General features: G+C 64.7%; 3 protein-coding genes across 3 annotated transcripts in view; 1 reads left to right on the top strand and 2 right to left on the bottom strand.

The window, feature by feature from the left end:
- The window catches only part of PFL1_02670 (uncharacterized protein), a gene marked incomplete at both ends in the record, with an annotated part of 5076 nt that extends 352 nt beyond the window's left edge, over positions 1–4724 (bottom strand). The window contains one exon of the mRNA XM_007880184.1: positions 1–4724. This exon is cut by the window's left edge and continues 352 nt beyond it. Coding sequence (XP_007878375.1) covers positions 1–4724 — 4724 coding nt within the window.
- Positions 4725–8644: 3920 nt separating this feature from the next.
- On the bottom strand, positions 8645–9535 carry PFL1_02669 (uncharacterized protein; the record flags this gene model as incomplete). The annotated part of the gene is made up of 1 exon (XM_007880183.1): positions 8645–9535. One exon carries the CDS (start codon positions 9533–9535, stop codon positions 8645–8647), a length of 891 nt encoding a protein of 296 aa, XP_007878374.1.
- A 1675-nt stretch (positions 9536–11210) lies between these two features.
- On the top strand, positions 11211–12862 carry PFL1_02668 (uncharacterized protein; the record flags this gene model as incomplete). Its single annotated transcript, XM_007880182.1, has 5 exons — positions 11211–11213; positions 11337–11787; positions 11902–11991; positions 12112–12730; positions 12850–12862. 5 exons carry the CDS (start codon positions 11211–11213, stop codon positions 12860–12862), a joined length of 1176 nt encoding a protein of 391 aa, XP_007878373.1.
- Between the last annotated feature and the right edge of the window lie 4795 nt (positions 12863–17657).

Raw genomic sequence — 17657 nt, 5'->3', positions numbered from 1 at the left:
GACGCCGACGTCGCCGCCGCGGCGCCGCTCAGCATCGTCGGGGCATTGGTGCGCCAGAACCACCGGCGTCCGTCGCTCGCGTCAAAGCTGGCTCGCAGACCGTGCAGCCCGCGCCGGCGCACGTGGACCTGCACCACCTCGGCGCCAGTCCACCCTAACGCATCGCCACCGCCGCTGCCACCACCGGCCGAGGCATCGTGGCGCTGCGAGTCCTGAGACGAGCGTCGACCAGGCCGCACGTTGAGCGGAGAGGGAAAGGCGCGGTCCAGGTCAAACATGGGCGTACCCGGCAACCTGTCCCGGTCGGCGCGGCTCTGCTCGTCGACAGAGTACCGGATGGGCAGCTGCTCGTCGTGGTACGTCCCGTTGGCCGAGGCCGACGACGACGACAGCGACGACGGCGTCGGTCTTGCCGCCGTCGGCGAAGCTCGAGCCACAATCTCGAGGTATTCCTCGCGGTGGTTGCGCGGCAGATCTGGCCGCCCCACGACGTAGGCCTTGGTGCCGCCGGCCTTGGAAATGAAGAGGTCCTCGTCGTCGTCGATCCGTCGCGCCTCGACCTCGCCGCCACCGGGTGATGCTGAGGCGGGCGTATCGGTCCCGGGCCCGCGTCCCTTGCGTTTTGGGCTGCTCAGGCCGACAAAGCTGGCAAACTGTCCGCGCTGTACCTCGGCCTCGAGGCTCATGGCGCGCGTCTTGCGAGCTTGGGCCCGGCGCGAGGCCAAATAGCCCAGATCCTCGCACGTCGAATTGGCCAGGTGCTGCACCCGCACCGCCTTCCACGTCACCGGGACCGTTTCTGCGGCTGCCGTTGTCGCCGGCGAGCTCTTCGACGTTGGCCCGGACGGAGCCGAGACGGGCTCCTGCACGCACAGCCGGATCTCCTTGCCGCGATTGGTGACGGCACCGTTGCGCAGGCTGAACTTGCGCGACAGCTGCGGAAGGCACCGTCCGTCAGTCCGGCCTGTCCCAGGGCTCGAGGGGGCTTTGTTCCCCGGTGGCTGCAGCGATTCTGGCGCGCCTCGGATTGACGAGAAGAAGACGCCCATCGCACTCGGTTCTTGCTCTTGGTTCTCCTGCTGTTGCGCCTGCTGCTGCACCTTCTGCTGTGCCTGCTGCTGCTGTTGCCTCTGTCGCCGCGGTGGTGATCGCGGCGGCGATTGCGGTGGCACTACAACGAGATGCTGCAGCGACGTCTCAGCAGGACGGTGAGCGGCATACGGAGCGAAGCCCGTCATCTGCCGCGGCACCTCGGCATCGTCCTCTTCGTCGCTGCTGTCGAGGCCGTCGTCGCTATCGCTATCGATGAAGGCGTCGTCGTCTTCATCGTCGAGGTCGTCGATGCTCCAGCTGCCGACTTCGGGGTGGATCGACTTGACGGTGTGAGAGTGGTCCGTCAGCTCGTACGCTGGCTGGAAGTCGGGATGCCCGGGTGCAACGGCAGAGCCATATGTCGGCGAGGCGGGGTCGAGCCTGGCGGCGTGCCGCGCCTGCTCGAGCAGCTTGGCTCTGTCCCTGTTCGAGTCAGCCGGCGGACGCGCTCCGTTCCTGACTGCAGCGGCATCTTCTCCTGCGGCAACGCCGGGTCTCTGACGTTCCACGGCCGCTTCGACCGGCGCCTTCGGCCTGGCTGCAGTGCTGTGTTTCCTCTCCGGCGACTTTGGCGGCCTCACGACGCCATCGGCTCGGCTGGGACGAGGAGGCCGGGGAGGTCGCTGGACGGGTGGGCGCGAGTGTTGCGGGACGGGGAAGGGTGCATGACTGCCTCCAAGGCTGGCGACGGTGAGGCAGGCCGCAGCGAGACCGGCAACCGACCGCTTCTGGCAGAGTTCCTGCAACGCAGCGTTCCGGTTGGCCGACGTCCATCCAAGGTTAGGAGTGAAGGCTTCGTTCCTCTTGCCTGCCGCATGGCTTTCCGCAGTCATCACTGGTGCGCGCAGGCTGACCTTCGACGCGTTGCCTACGTCGCCTGTCGACGGGTTCGGCAGGTGTCCCGTTGAGGCGGCGCCATGAGACTTCACAGTGGGGCCGGAAGCTGCAGCGATTGTCATATCGGCCTTGTTGCGTCGGAGAATCGACAGCTTGCGCTTCGCCATCACCGCCCCGGCCCCCGCTGCCGACTGGTTGGCCGCCTGAGGCTGCGGCAGGGTGACGTTGGAAGCCGAGAAGCGCCCGAAGCGCCACGGCCGATGGTTTCCGCCGCCGCCGCCGCCGCCACCGACGCTCGCCCTGCGACCGATCTGCTCGTTGCTGTAGGCGCCCTTTCCGCCGTTGCCGTAGACCACCTCTGCGCCGCCCCTGCCTGCGTCGGGCAAGTCCTTGGCAGAGACTTCGATCCAGTCTACGATCGAGTCCGTGTCCTGCATCACCCGGCCGCGTTGCCGGTCGATGTGCTCCTGCAGCAGTTCCCTCTGCAGTCGAGCCTGAAGCTCCGCCTCGTTGTTGGCGGCCGCCCTCGAAGAGGCGAGGACCGCCCGCCTCGACGCCGAGACCGGAAGCTGCGTATAGCGGTCGGTCGCTTCGGCGGCCGATGCGGGAGATGTCGATGGACGGCGGAGGGCCGCTTCCTGCTCGATGAGCTGCAGCTGCTTGCCCTCGGAGCTCAGGTTGGGGGAGGGCACGGTGATGGTCGTCGAGGCGCGCGGCGACGCCGTCAAGACATCATCCGACACGTCCGAGGCGCGGCCGGGCATAGCCAGCGAAGCCGTCGAAGAGACGTGGGATTGGTCCGACGAGCGCTTCGTGTACTGCAGGCCACCGACGTTGGTTCCAGAGTGGACATGGCTGGGCTGCGTCGCCGTGGCAGGCCCGCCCGGGGCAGGCGATCCGACGACGCTCGTCCTCGACTGGTTGGCGGTCGGGTTGAGCAGGATCGGACGCAGTTCAAACGACCGCCGCTTTCCCTGTATCGCAGGGCGTTCCTGCTCGAGCGATCGACGCTGCTCGGCTTCGCGGATCCACTGTGGCGGGCACGGGATGCCGGTGGGCTCCGTCGTCTGCTGGTTCGCCTCCTTCCCCGTCGCAGCGTTGTCGGTCGCCGACAGAGGCGTCTTCGACGAGGTCTTTGGCGAGGTGAGCTTCGTCGCTGCCCGAGCCAGGAAGCCGGCCGAGGGCCTCCTTGGCGATTCCGGCACAGTCTTCTTCGGAGGCTCCTGCGACGGCTTCAGCGGCATCTGCTTTGGAAGGTCAAAGGACAGGGTCGGACGTCCACGACCCAGTGCCTGCTGCGTCGAGGCAGCAGGGTCTTCTCTGGGCATCGACGTGGATTTGACGGGAGCTTCCGCCTTCGAGCTCGAGGCCACTTGCGGCGGCGTGCTCGCTGATGCAGCGGTCGTGTCATTCCCTGCTGTCGTCGTCGACCTCGGCAGGGAGCCTTCCTCGGCCTGCTCCGTCGCCTTGGCCAGCGCCCGCTCGGATGCCGCGGCGGAAGTCTGGGCCGCCCTCGTTGCGCTCGAATCAGCCGTGAGATATGCGGCTCGGACGGCGGCGCCATCAGACATGGGCCCCCGTTCCGATTCGGATATGGCGTCCTGCACGCCCGGCGAGGCGAGATACATCTCCAGCGGCGTCGTCGACGGCGTCGAAGGCCAGCTGGAGTCGTCTCCGTCGCTCTCGTCGCCGGCCTCTCTTCGGGAGCGGCAGAGGAAGTCGTCGTCGTCGTCACCGTCGTCGTTTAGATGGCTCGAGTCGACCAGGATGGCCGGATAGGCCGACTTGTAACCACGCGAGGGCGGCAGCTCGATCCGCAGATCCCCTCGCTTCCCGAGCCCGTTCTTTGCGATGGGCTTCGGCTTGCTGCTGCCGCCTCGAGCCGACGAAGAAGAGAGCGCGGATTCTGCGTCTGGTGTCGTCGATCGCTCGACGACTGGCGGCATAGGCTTCACCGACGCGAGAAGCGAGCCGTTTGTCTTCCTGTAGATGTTGTTGTGTGACGAAGGTGAAGAGGGGAATGGCGATGGCGATGATGCAGCAGGCGAGGCCACATGCTGGTAGGCTGCCTTGGCTTCTGCCTCCAAATCCGAGCCGTGGGCTGACGAAGCTGGAGGCGATGTGGCTACGCTCGACCCGGTCGAAGGACGGTCGAAAGTAGAGCTACCAGTGTCTCCGTGGGACAGCGACGACGAGGCAGACGCCGTCGCCTCGTGAGCTCCGTGAGAGTGGTTCGACGAGGAAGAGGAGGCAGTGGAAGGCTGCTGCCGCGCATCGCGTCGCCCGGGTCTCTGCGGCGATCGAGTGGCCGAGGGGCTTCCATGGGCGGATCGAGCGGCAGCCATGATCCTCTGATGGTCGCTGTAGGCCGACGCGCCGATGATGCGGCCCGACGGCGTGCGCGCATGCCTGGGACCGGTCGGCGAGATAGGCGTGGTAGGCGTGCCTGGAGCGCTGGAGGCGGGGCTGTAGGGCAGCCTCGACGGTCCAGCCTCTGCCGACGATGGCGAGTACGGCGTGGAGGGCCAGCTCGACTGCCCTTCCTGCCCAGATCCGGGAACTTCGGATGCGAGTGACGACTTGCGAGATGGGATCGAGTCCTTGGAAGGCCCCAATCCACTGTTCCACACGGCGACATTCTTCCTGGGATCGAAGCCCTGTCCTGCTCCAAGCCCTCTGGCGCGCCGGTGGCCCCCCGCATCGCCGTCATCTTCGATGTCATTGTCGTAGTGGCTGTTGACCCATCCTCTGCGCCGGTTGTTCGAGGCAAGCATGGCAGCGGTGGTGATGGGCATGGCTAGGATCGGGATGGCGGATGCGCCTCAGAACGACCGGAGTGCCATCCAGCCAGGGCGGGGTCTGTCCGATGTCGAGTCGTTGGGAAAGGCGATCAGGTCCCCTTTGGCCGGCCCTCGAGAATGGCGCGGAGAAGGGAGGTGGCAAGCTCGAGATATCGTCTCTCACGCAGCAGGGATCGATGTGCGGATGATACCGAGGTCCACGGCAGCCGCGCCGTTGTTGGATGGTGGTGATGACACAGGTAGGTGGATGGGTTTTCGGCGGCAGTCGGGCCGGGAGCGGGGGCGGGGCGGAGCTGGGGGCGATTGCTACTGAGCTGCAGTCGAGCTTTGTTGCGCCTTGCGCTCTGGGTGGCAGCCGCAACAAGCAGGTGGCTCGACGTCGGTCGATGGATCAGAGCCGGCTTGGCGGAATGGTGCTGGCGAATGATGGAGGCGGGTGAGGAGGGGGAGAAGTGAGGGGCGGGAAGCATCCGACGATGGCGGGGAAGGGACGCTCGCAGCGGCAGCGGCAGTCGACAGTCGACGGGTCGAGAGGATGCCGTCGGTCAACAACGGACCAAGGCGGGCGGGCAGCGGTCCCACCTCTTCTTCGATCTGAGTTCCGTTCATCCGCACCTTCCACCCAGCCGCCCGCACCTTCCACCCAGCGGCGGCGGGGCAAGCCGACCCTGGTCATCCGGCCACGGCCAAGAGGGAGCGGAGGGCGACTGCGCCACACGCAAACACCTGGTCGACGGCGACGGGCCGTCCCGTTTGCTGTCCGCGACGAGCTGCCTGGGAAGCCACGGTAGCGGTCCGGCGACATAGGCAGGCGCTGGCTGACCTCGAAACACGCCTCTGAGGCCGACTCTTGGTGAGCGGCTTGTCCGTCCCGTCCTGTGAGAAGAGGTTGAGCAACACGCCGAAGAAGAAGCAAGCAATCAAGCGGAGGTAGACCCTGGGAGCCAGCAGGCAGCGCAGCGCAGCGGTAGGCGAGCGAGCGTCAGGGTCTGCCGACCGAGGCGAGGCCAGGACCCTCGTTCGTTGTGACGTTTTCCGAAGCCCGGCAGAGCGGGTGGGCACACAAGCAGGCGGGCAGCCAGCCAAGGAGGGCAGCAAGCAGAGGTAGGCAGGCAGGCGGGACATCCCATCCATCCCAAAGAAGCAGGTCAGCCGCACCGTTCGTCGTACGTCGTTGTTGATTCTCCTGGTCCGAATCCGCCGCTGGCGAGGAGCAAGAACCAGCAAGCAGGCTAAGCAAACAACAACACGCACGCACGCACGCACAGCCGCCCCGTCGCTCAGGAACCAGAGCAGCTGCCAGGCCCCAGGCACACCGTCGATGGAGACCAGAAAACCCGCCTCCGGTGCGGATCAACCAGCGAGAGCGAGCGAGCAAGCAAGCAGCAAGACCGGGCTCGATGGCGGCTCTCCCCCCGAAATCAGCTTGCTTGCTCTTCGCCCCTCGGTCATTCGAGCAGAAGACGCGACCAGCAGATGGGCCGCATGACCCCCGCTGCCTGCTGCCCGCTTCCTGATGGCTGGTTGGCTGGTGCTGCCTGACTGCCTGCGGTCTTGGCCGAGCTGCAGCGACCTGCTGCCTGCTTTCGCGTCGACGGGTGCGTAGGCACAGAGCCTAGGCAGTTATCGCTACCTGCCTGCGTGTGGTCAGGGCTGGCCCGGGTCGGGAGCTAGCCGCGATTGCCCGTCCCTCTCCGCCACCGCCACCACACCGTCGATGGGTCCAATCTACCAGGTGCCGCGGCGTCGTCGTGTCGGTCGCTCGAGTGTTCTCGCCATCTGTCCTTCGACCCTCGGCCCCGGCCCGCGATATATTGAGCGCCGTCGAGCAGGTCGGTCAGAGTGTCAGCAGTCGCTGCTGCTGTTCGAGCCATCTACTCTAGGCCGTCGTGCGGCGCGTGCACACGCCGCACCCCGAAGTACGTGGTCCGGGGAAAAGGCCAAGGGCCAGGCCAAGCCGCGTTGCGCTTCCGACGCCGTCGTTGCTCGCGATCCGTGGTGCGCGCGGATCGTGTCGAGCAGGTCGCGTCTCGCTGCCCCTCTTCGGCCGCACAGGGGTTGCCAGGCGGGCCACAGGCTCTCCGGAGCAGCAGCAGCAGCGTGGGCATCCAACTCGCGGTACTGTATCGGGCCGAATCCGCAGTCGGTCGGTCGGTCCGGCCGTCGACTCGCTTCGCACGCGGAAGAGCCGGGACCGGACGAGGGCAGTCCCGGGTACAGGACCAAGGCGCAAGGAAGGCCAAGGCTGCACCGCCTTCGAAGCAGGTCGCGACCATGGGGAGAGTTGACGGGCGACTTTTCGCACGCTCCGTCTCCGCGGTCGATGGTTCCCACGGCATGTCTCATCGCTCCGTGGCGTGCCGTACTGATGTAGCGTTTGCTCGCGCTGTGAAGGGCGATCGCGACACCGCCGCCGCCGTCTTCGTCCCCGCCACAGCGCTAAGGAGCGAGCTAGGCTGAGAAGGGCAGGTTATTCAAGACGGGCCACGGTCGAGCAACGAAGGTACGTTTGTGGGCGTGCCGCCGCAAAGCGTGGCACCGCGGCTCTTGCGGGCCGAGTGAGTAAGCAGGCCGTCTGAGCGTTGGGAGAGAGAAGTTTTACGATGCTCGAGGAGGTGGAACCAGCATGTAACATCTAGCCCCTATTCCAGCGGTCCTCGACGACGGTGACGGAGCAATCAGACGGAGTGGCCGTGGGGAAGATGGCGGCAGAAGACGAGGCAAGGGTCGAGAGCCTGGCGGGAAAACCTGTGGAAAAAGGCGAGGGAAATCCCGCACCGCACGCGGAGCCACACCCGATCGGCCATTGCAGGCGTAGACCGGCTAGGGCTCGGCCCAGCAGCCGCCTGCCCTGCCTATTTGGGCAGTCGGCCAGGCCGCGCGCTGCCTCGCTTCATTGGTGGCCTGGCCCGGTACAGCGCACCTCGGAAACGAGGCAGGGCAGACCCTAGCCTACGGCTGGGCCCTCGCCCCCACCACCACCACCACCATCAGCATCGGCATCCCCCGGCAACCTTCTGGTTTCTCGAGCCATGCTGCGGCCCGCCTAGGGATCCTGCGGCGAGGGAGAAGCCTCTGTTGCCTCGCCTGCCTGGCTGCTCACGCCACACGGAGCGCAAGCTGGCCTCGGCTCCGGCATGGGTGCTCGTCCTGTCCTTAGCTTGCTTGCCCGCTCGCTCCTTCACGCATGCGCATGCGCACGCGCAAAAGTCCGACCCGCACATCCATCGTATGCGCCTCGGAGCAAAATGGCTCGCGATGCGCCAACATCCATGACCAGCGCAGCCCACCTTGCTCGGCCTTGGGATCGACCTCGCATTTCACCCCCGCTCGCATGCAGCTGCCGGTAGCCTCTCTGTGCCAGCTGGTCGAGGCCGCGTCAGCTGGACGCTTCGCTCGTCGTGACCTCGACGCGCAACTTCGAGCTCGCGGTGACCTACGCTTGAAACGGCCCCGTGCATTCGGTTTGCGATGTGTCGACGCCTCTTCTTGTCCATGTGCCTTTCTCGCCGACCGGTTCTGCCTCGGGTATGGCCAGCCTGTCCTTGTCAGCCAACGACAAGGCCCTTCGCGGTCGAACACGTCCAACCCACAACAGATCGCCATGCAAAGTGGAGGCGACAAGGATGCTTCGGAGGAAAGGGAACGACGGAGAATAGAGAGGGATACCATGCTGGGAGGAGGGGTTTGGCATAGATCAAGGGCCCGAACCACTCGACGGCAAAGTCGCTTCCCGGAACCGGCCGAAAGGCGGCCTCGACCGAGATGAGCTCAAAGGGGAGCGACTGAACGGGAGAAGAGACTGGAGGCAGCATGACCGTGCGCTATGCGGTATCGACGGCCACGGCCGCTCGGCCGCGTCGACGCAGGTGGACGACGTCGACGATGCCGCGACACACGTCCTGCCGGCCACCCTACTGCGCTCCGAGCACCTGCTGGGCCTCGAGAGCCTCCTGGATCTTCTTTGCGCGTGTGCTGTCCGAGACCTTGCTGACGTCGTTGACACTCTTCTGCGAAGTCGCCGCGGGCGCGTGGAACTGCTGGCCCGAAGCGATGCAGAAGGTGTAGGAGCAGGCGGTGGCCATGCGGGCGACGGCGTCGGTCATGTCCTTGGTCGAGACGTCAAACATCTCGGAGCTGTACGGCTCGGCCGGCTGGTACGGCACGGGGTGCTGCCAGCCCAGCACGTCGGCCTCCTCTGGGCTGATGAGGAGGTTGAAGGTATCGACGTCAAAGCAGCGGGCGACGGCGGCGAAGGCCGAGACGTCGGGCTTGCCGCCCTTCTTGCCCGTGTTGAACATGCTGTTCTGGTAGTAGAACGAGACACCGGGGGGCCTCTGGGGCTGCCACTGGGGGTCGCCGGGGTTCTTGCCGGCGACGCGACCGTCCTTGCCCTTCAAGTGCAGGTGCTTGATGAGGGCGCACTTGGAGCCCGTGACCTCGTAGTCGCCTTGATGCTGGTAGAACGACGGCAGGCGCTTGATGTCGTCCTCGTCGCACGGCTTGATCTCCTTGCGGTACTCGAGGAAGCTCGCGTTGGTCGTCTCCGGGTGGTTGAGGAAGGCGTCGGTCGCCGCGATGCAGCTCTGAGCGAAAGCCTTGGCCGCATCAGTGGGCGGGCTGAGCCAGACCGAGCCGGTCTGCTTGGGATTCTGGAAGTAGTCGGTGTCGAAGACCGACGACTTGGCCGCAGAGCCACCGGCGGAAGGGGGGACCGAAGCCGCTGAAGCCGTCATCGAGCGGCCCGACAGCGCCAGGCTGAAGGCGAGGGCGACGAGACCGTACTGGACCTTGAAGGAGGGCATCTTGCACCAAGCTGATGGAGATGAGAAAAGAGTTTGGGCTGGACGCATCGACGTGCGGAAGCCATCAGCGATCGGCCAGCCAGCATCCCTCACGCGACGCGACGCGAAGGTGCAACAACTCACCTCGGGATCGACGTAGCAGAGGACGTGAAGGGGGGAAATCGGGGCAACCTGTCGCTCGAGCGGGTGGGATGGCGAGGTCGTTCGATGGTCAAAAGGGGTTGAGGGACGAGGAAGAAGGTGAAGAGGCTACATACCCACCCCTTTTATTGCCTACGAGGCCCGAAGAGCACGATGTGGCAAAGCAAGAGGTCGCAGCGCCTGCGCGACGGGGCTGCACCTACGCTGCTGGCACAGCTAGGCAGAGACAGAGCTCGGCGCCCGAGACGATGTAGGGGGCCAACGGTCCGGGTCGCAAACGAGGAGCCTGCTTGATCGAGCCACCGAGCAGATCCGGCAGCCATTCCGGACGCAGCATCCTGTCCGACCCCACCTTAGCGCAAATGAGCAGCGACATGGTACACAATATGAGTGCCACCCCAATATGTAGCTCAAGACTCAGGCACGGTCACGTACGGAGGTCCGAGGCCGGCTACAGATCCACCTTTGCGAGCGCCGGCCCGGCCGTGATGGTTGTGCGTGGCCCGCTCTGTCGACGCAACAGAGGTCATTCTTGCCATCGACGCCCCGGGCGTTGCCGTGCAAGCTGCGCCCGCGCGACAGCCGCCCACTTGGCGCGCCGCTGCTACTGAACGCCGCAGATATATATGTATGACCGGATGCGGGTCCGCATGCCATCGTCCTATGTACGTATGTACCACCCACGTTGGTCCTGCGTACGTCGTCGCCTGGTGACTGCGCCTGTCGCCTCCCTTGGGCCTCGTCGAGCGGGCGCAGAGGCCTCTGTGCTGCTGTCATGCTGACGTGCTGCGGGCGCCGCGCCCCGAAAGAGTCGCGGAGACCGCGTCGGGCGAGAGCCGACAAGGTGCGAAACGCGGCGAAGGTCGAACGGTGAGATTACATATTGCCGTCGATGTTGAGAAACATGATACCCAGCTTCGGAGACGGATCGGTGCGAGCTGCAGGAGGGGTCGGTGAGTGGGGATGGTGGGACTGTAGCAGCAAGCAAGCAAGCGGAGCAGCGTGGCGCATCGATTGATGGATGGCGATGGAGGCTCGGGAAGAGTTTGCGCCCCACTGCCCCAGCCAGGCGAGGGCACCCACCCACCCATATCTGCACCCACCCGTCGAGCAGGCGAGGAAACAAAGCAAGGCGCGGCCCGGCTGGGCCACGGCGAAATTCTTTCGCGCGAAAAAGAGTCGATCACCAAGCCGCGGTGCCAGCAGCCTGCTGGCTCGGGAACCGGCGCGCTGGCCGCGGTTGGGCCAGCCTGGCAAGTCGAGGCCCCTGCCCAGGCCAGGCCAGGCCAGGCCAGCCAGGCAGGCAAGTCCAGCCAACGAGCCCAGCCCGGCCGCTCGCTGCCGGCGCAAACGACCAACACCACCCGCACCTTCACCCTGCCGTCCGCATCGCAATTTTGCTTTGGCTTCCTCACATCTCGCTGTCCGGCTCCCTTTCGACTCGTGCGCCTCAGCTCCTCTTCCGCCAAACTTGGCTCCCGGACCCATCTCGCGACCCAGGAACCTCTCTGTGAACTTCGACGTGCTGCCGGAAATGGTGAGTCCGGGATGAGCCCTGGTCCCAGGCGGTTCGCTGGCCAGCGTCTTGTGGCCGTGGCTGGTACGCGTAGCGTCGACGCTGATCCGTCTCCGTCTACGCTCTGCGCCTGGTGGATTGCAGGCAACTGGCGCCACCATGACGCAACCCTCGGCCAGCCTTTCGCTCTCGGCAGAGAAGCCTAAGAACATCGAGACGCAGCACGAGGACATGATCCACGACGCCCAGCTCGACTTCTACGGCAAGCGCCTCGCCACCTGCTCCTCGGACAGGACCGTCAAGGTGTTTGACGTCGTCAACGGCACCCCCTCGACCACCGGAGAGACCCTCGTCGGGCACCAGGGCCCCGTCTGGCAGGTCGCCTGGGCCCACCCCACATTCGGCCCCATCCTCGCCAGCTGCTCCTACGACGGAAAGGTCATCATCTGGAAGGACAGCAACGGCGCCGGAGGCCAGGGCTCGGCCGCACAGTCCCACTCGAACCCCTACGGAGGCAGCGGCGCCTATGGCGCCCCGCCCTCCAGCGCCGGAGGGTGGTCCAAGATCAAGGAGCACGCCCTTCACACTGCGTCGGGTGAGTGAGGCGGCCGCAGCGGAGGCGGCGACGGAGGCAGCTCGTCGTGCATACAGCAGCTGACCCTCGAGAACTGCCAATTCCGGCCATGTCTGCAACTGATCTGATCTGCAGTCAACTCGATCGCTTGGGCGCCGCACGAGCTCGGCTCGGTCCTGGCCTGCGCGTCTTCTGACGGCAACGTCTCGGTCCTGACCTTCAACAGTGAGTACTGCGCCGTCCTGGCCCTGGCCCTCTGCCTGGTACGCTTGCAGAACCCCGGTCCCTGATTCGAATGCCCATCTCAACCGACTCCCTGTCTCGTTCCATTCGCCACGCCGCCAGACGACGGGACATGGGCGGTCGACATCGTGTCGGCCCACCCCGTCGGCTGCAACGCCGTCTCGTGGGCGCCCGCGACCTACCCTGGCTCGCTCATCTCGGCACAGACGTCAGCGGCGGGACCGGGTGCAGCGCAGGGACAGGCGGGCGACGAGGGCGGCAAGCTGATCAAGCGCTTCGCCTCGGCCGGCTGCGACAACACGGTCAAGATCTGGCAGTTCAACGATGAGGCCAACCGGTACGTCGAGGTCGAGTCGTTGGAAGGCCACACCGACTGGGTGCGCGACGTTGCTTTCGCGCCCAACATCGGCCTTCCCAAGAGCTACCTCGCCTCGGCATCGCAGGACCGCACCGTCCTCATCTGGACCCAAGACAGCCCCACATCAGCCTGGACCAAGACGGCGCTCAACCCGGCCTCGACGTCGGCGGGCGCCGCTGCGGTCGCTGGCACGGCAGCATCGACCGGAGCGGCGGGCGCCGGCGGCGCGAGCAACAAGTTCCCCGATACCGTCTGGAGGGTGAGCTGGAGCGTCAGCGGCAACGTGCTCGCCGTCAGCGGAGGCGATGGGAAGATTACGCTGTGGAAGGAGAATCTCAAGGGCGCCTGGGAGTGCGTCAGCGAGTGAGTACTGTCCGGTCCAGCTGCGGCGAGCTGCCATGTCGCGTTTCTCGCTCGACTGCGCCGGTGGCAACCCGGGGATCCGCTGACCATCCTCGTTCCTCGATTCGACGCTGCCACAGGATGGACTCTTGAGCTGGGCCGCTCCTCGCTAGATTCTTGCCGCCCATCCTCGCGCGCCGCCCGCACCTTTCCCTCCGGCGATGAGGACGAAAAGCTCTGTGGAATACCATGCCATTTGACGCCTCCGCGCACTTTGCTCGTGCGGCATTTGACCATCTCGGCGATGGCATCGTTGGGCCGCCGAACCGATCCGTTGATGCCAGCGAGGGGGATGGTCGGTCGGGTCGTCGATCGCGTCTGTTGAATCCTGCTTTCCGAACTCGAGCGACAAGCAAGCAGGTCGACCCTGCCTCGGCATGACACATCCTTGCATCGCAATGTACGGCACGTTCAGCGAACCGACCTAGCTGAACCTGCCAGGCTGACCAGTACCGCGCCCGCTCCAGTAGTCGCCGCCATCGAGATTGGCAAGCTACGATACCGATACAGCCACGAGGTGTAGAGTGGCGGGCGGCTGTGGGTGGGTTGGATGATCCCGGACAGCGTGGACGAGCCGACTCCCGAAAGCCTCAACGTGCTGGACCCCAGCCCGTTTACGGACCTCTTGCTCCTCTATCTTCTCTGCACAGCCCCCTACCACCACCTGGGTACGGACCGTACAGCAGGTCACGCCACGGTTCGGCATCGGTTCACCGTCTCGTCTTGCGCGCGCGCGCGCTCGCGCCGCGCTCTCCCTCAATTCATGCAGAGGGATAAGTACATCCGAGATGGAGGGAGGTGGGAACATGGCGAGGGTCCAGGGGTTCGGTCGCTTGCCTGGCGGCCTCCTGCTTTGCCTGGCCTGGCCTTGCCGGTCACGTTCACGCCACTCATTCTCTCTCCCTCTCTCTCTCTCTGTGGGCTGCCATCCCGACCCCGGTGCCGTACGTACAGGTACAGTACCGATCGATTTCACCGTTGTCCCAGTTCAAGGGTTTAGTCAGAGTCAAGGACCCATTTCCCGCACGCGCTCTCGTTCTCTCTCTCGCACCGACTTCGCGGCGAGGACGGAGTCGTGGGAAAGCAAGAGGGTGAGTAAGATGGCACGTCGGTCGAGACTGGTCTGGCCACAAACACGCGCGCGCGTGCCGACCTCGTACTGCGGCCTGGCCTGGCCCGGGCTGGGGTGCTCCTCCGTCGCGCCTTACCACATCATCCAGGCAACCCGCGAGCGCTCAGACTGGCACGACTGCTCAAGTTGCAGCAGCGAAAGGAAGCACAATACGGGCGCACGTTATCACCTGGGGAGGAAGCCTGCCCGGTCGACGGTCCGGACAAGGGATCAAAGCGGGAGTGGAGGGAATTGCAGCTCCGCCTGACCGCCACGTTTTGCAGCATGCTCGAAAGGGAAAGCCAAGCCCAGACAGAGGTCACCCCACCGGCCTAGCCTCGACCCTTGTCCCGTCCACCCGTCATGCTTGCCTTGCTTGCTTGCCTGGAACTTTTCCTTGATGCCGACCGAGCTCTGCAGCCTGCTCGAGGTACCCGACTGTTTGTGTGCGGGGTAGCCTGCAGCAGCGACAGCACCAGCGGCAGCACCACCAGCAGCGGAAAAGAAAGGTACGATGGCCGGTTGGCAAACAGACCGACATGCTCTCTCAGCTACCTAGCTGGCTACTTGGTCACTCACCCGACTTGTTCAGGTACCGATGGATGTGCCACGCTCCCCGTCTGCCAGCCTGCCTGCCTGCCTGCCTCACCTCCATGCTTTGCTGTATGTACATACCCGCTCGCGTGGTCCTCAGGCAGGGGGCAGGCCTCGTTGCGCAGCCTTCGACGGACGTGCAAGGCTCCGCTCGCCCGCCCCGCCCCGCCGTTCCGTGGCGGCAATGCGAGGCCATGCCGGGCCTGGATGACGCGGCTCGCGGTGCTGACTCGTGGCTCACTCGTGGACGATGCTGACCCATGCATCTGGCACCACAAAGGAAAGCTAAGAGAATGTCTACCTGCTCGAACGGGAAGCGCGGGGCCTGGTCTCGACCCTTTCGCGACTATCACCCGTGACTTTGACTGCACCCACCGAGGCAACCCTCTGCGCGTACCCCGCACTCGAGATTCGAGCCAGGACACCGCAGCTAGAGTACTGGTTCGTTATCTGGCGGTACCGTGTGCATATCAGGGCACACGCCCGCTTGGCAAAGAAGGGAAAGGGAAAGAGATGAACAGAGCCAAGCACCGTTGCCGTGCCGTCCAGCTTCGGGTTCGAGGCCTCCTCCTGAGCTGTTACTCCGACGCAACGTGGCTGTTGGACCCCGCACTACGAGCCCAGCCCGACCCGACCCGATCCGGGCCTTGCGAGCCGTGCACGTATGTTTGTATCGACCGACAAGCAGGTCGGATGCCCCGCACCCATCTGATAGGAGCATCCCACGGCCGACCGTTCTGCGCAAGGCAATGACGACGACACAGAGTACGGTGTCAGTAGTGTACCGGCGTGTGATCGCTGCTGATGTGAGGCAGATCAGCAGATGTCTCTGGCTCACGCCGTCGGTCTCAGTCGATCGAGGCTTCTTGAGTCCGGCAGTGGTTGCGACGTGCCGTAGCCACTGCGATGGCCGAGACAAGGCATCTCCTTCGATTTCTGTCATGGGAAGTACCGTCGTAAGAAGCAAGGTGATTCAGTCAAGAAGCGTTCAAGGTCTGGCGGTCGTCGCACTACCAGCTCATCAGGTGAGCAACCGACGGCTGTATGGACAGATTCCCATCTACCTGCCTGCAAGGCGACTCTAAGCGTTCTATCACAGGGTGCTTGCTTGCGTGCGTGCTACGGGACTGCGATTCTAGAACGCGCCTCTGCTCCGTACCACTCTGAGACATGTTCGGGTTGGGATCCTTCCGGGTTGCGGAGTCGACAGGCTAGGGTAGAAGAAGCTGGCTGCGACCACTTGCCCCTCGACCAGGACAAGACAGCCGAATGGGGCGTGAGCAATTCAGACTGACGGCGGCAAAGCAGCAGCTCCATCACCTCAACTTGGCGATAGATTGGCAGCAAGCTCCATGACGCCCAGCGATAACGTCCCCCGTAGCATGCGAACGGATGGCGTCCTGGAAAGAGGTCACCATGTCGCCATCAAGGCGACAAGCAAGGAGATGGGCGGAGGTCACGAGCGCCGCGCCGCACCGCCTGGCCTGGTCTGGCCTCTGGGTCGACGACGTGGGGCTGGGAGATGGACGATGCTGGACGAAGCAGAAGCTGGCTACCATGTATGTCTCGCCAAATCTAGAGACGCGCCGCCCAGACGTCGCGGTCAGCTGAACAGCCAGGCTAGGCCGACCCACCCTGCCTGGCCCTATAGGCCTCAGCGCGCACCATGCTGGGAGAAACAAGCAGCAGCAGTCTACCCCGCCTTGGCTATCTACCCCGCAAGTCTGGGTCTTGCTCTCCGACCAACACCGGACCTCTATCTCTTGCGAAGTGAGACCTGCCAAAACTGTCCGACCGCGCAGAAGATGGCAACAACTTCCAGCGGCATGGACGCGCGCCCAGGCAGCAACGACGATGACAACGACAGAGTCACATCGTCCCGAGGACCGGGCTCGAGGCTATGGGTCAAGGGCAGGCTGAGGCCCAGACCAGGCAGCTTGGTTGCGGGAGCGACCACCATCAACTTCCAATATCTCGCAATTTAACGGCACATTTCGCGGCCGACCGTTTTTGCCTGCAGCGTATGTACACAGTACCGGCGAGGGGCTTCCAGAGACCATAGCTTGCTTGTGCTCCTTGGCGTGCCGACACCATCCTTTCGCTTGCATCGCCTGGTTCGATCGCTTTCGATTTGTTACACACAGTATGTACAGCACAACACCTTGGCTGCCTTTAGCTCGACTTGCTACTGCTCCCGAGCCAACCACCTGGCAGCGGCGATACATGCATGCTTTTGCTGAACGGTGTGCTGTACTGCCAAGGCGAATGGTGTCGGTAGGCTGGCGGTTATACCGTAGCGCCGCTCGGCTCGATCGAGACGAGGTACCTGTAGACGCGCGCCCACGCAGCAACCGCTCAGACGCTGCACGCTCGCCCGCACCAGGTTATGGCGGCAAGCAACGCCGCTCTCATGCCACCAGAGTAAGTACCTGTAGTCCGGGTAGTGGCGAGCCTAAATGAGAGGCGAGCAGCATCCCCTGCTGGCGACGGCGACCAGCAACAAGCCGAGGCAGGCGGTGCTCACACTGCTCACGCTGTTCGCAGCTCGCAACTCTGCTGGACAGCCGTGCGTCGGCTCCGGCACCCAGAGCGAGGCCAGGTCTCTTTTCTTCAACGAAGCTGAGTCGCGCGCGCCCTGATCCTCTTCGCAGCAGCTGCAAGGAGGCTCCCACTCCTCAGGCACTCACTTCGCCTTCGTATGCCGCGCAGTGCAAAGCAAAGCTAAAGCAAGGCGAGGCAGGCAAGCTTAGGCAGACACCACGGCGTTCCTCATGACCAGCAAAGGCAGCAGAATGCTCCGATGTACCTGCTTGCCTGTACGTGGGCGTGCCAGACGCTGATGTCATACAGGTGATTACAGAGACGAGCGAGCTCCAATGTCAGGGGCACACCAGCAACGGACCGTTCCTTGCCCGCCATAATGGCACCCGTAATCTTGAATACCATATTGTATGCCCGGCACTAGCGTGGTCACACATACCTTCTGCCTCCGTCCCTGTGGCATGGTACGATATGGTCGCGCTCGTCGTACAGTGTACGGACGGGTGTGCGAGTCGAGTGCGGGGAACGGCCACATGCACGGCCTTGCGATTGCGGAGTGTTAGCGAGTCGGACGCGGTCGATGGCAAGGAGGCACATTTTCGTCGGATCTGCGACCAGCAGACGGCTTCTCTTCGGCCCCCC

Source organism: Pseudozyma flocculosa, assembly GCF_000417875.1.
Source record: "Pseudozyma flocculosa PF-1 unplaced genomic scaffold scaffold00007, whole genome shotgun sequence".
NCBI classification, from domain to species: domain Eukaryota; kingdom Fungi; phylum Basidiomycota; class Ustilaginomycetes; order Ustilaginales; family Ustilaginaceae; genus Pseudozyma; species Pseudozyma flocculosa.
Note: the sequence above shows the minus strand (reverse complement) of the source record. Positions and strands in the feature narration are given on the sequence as shown.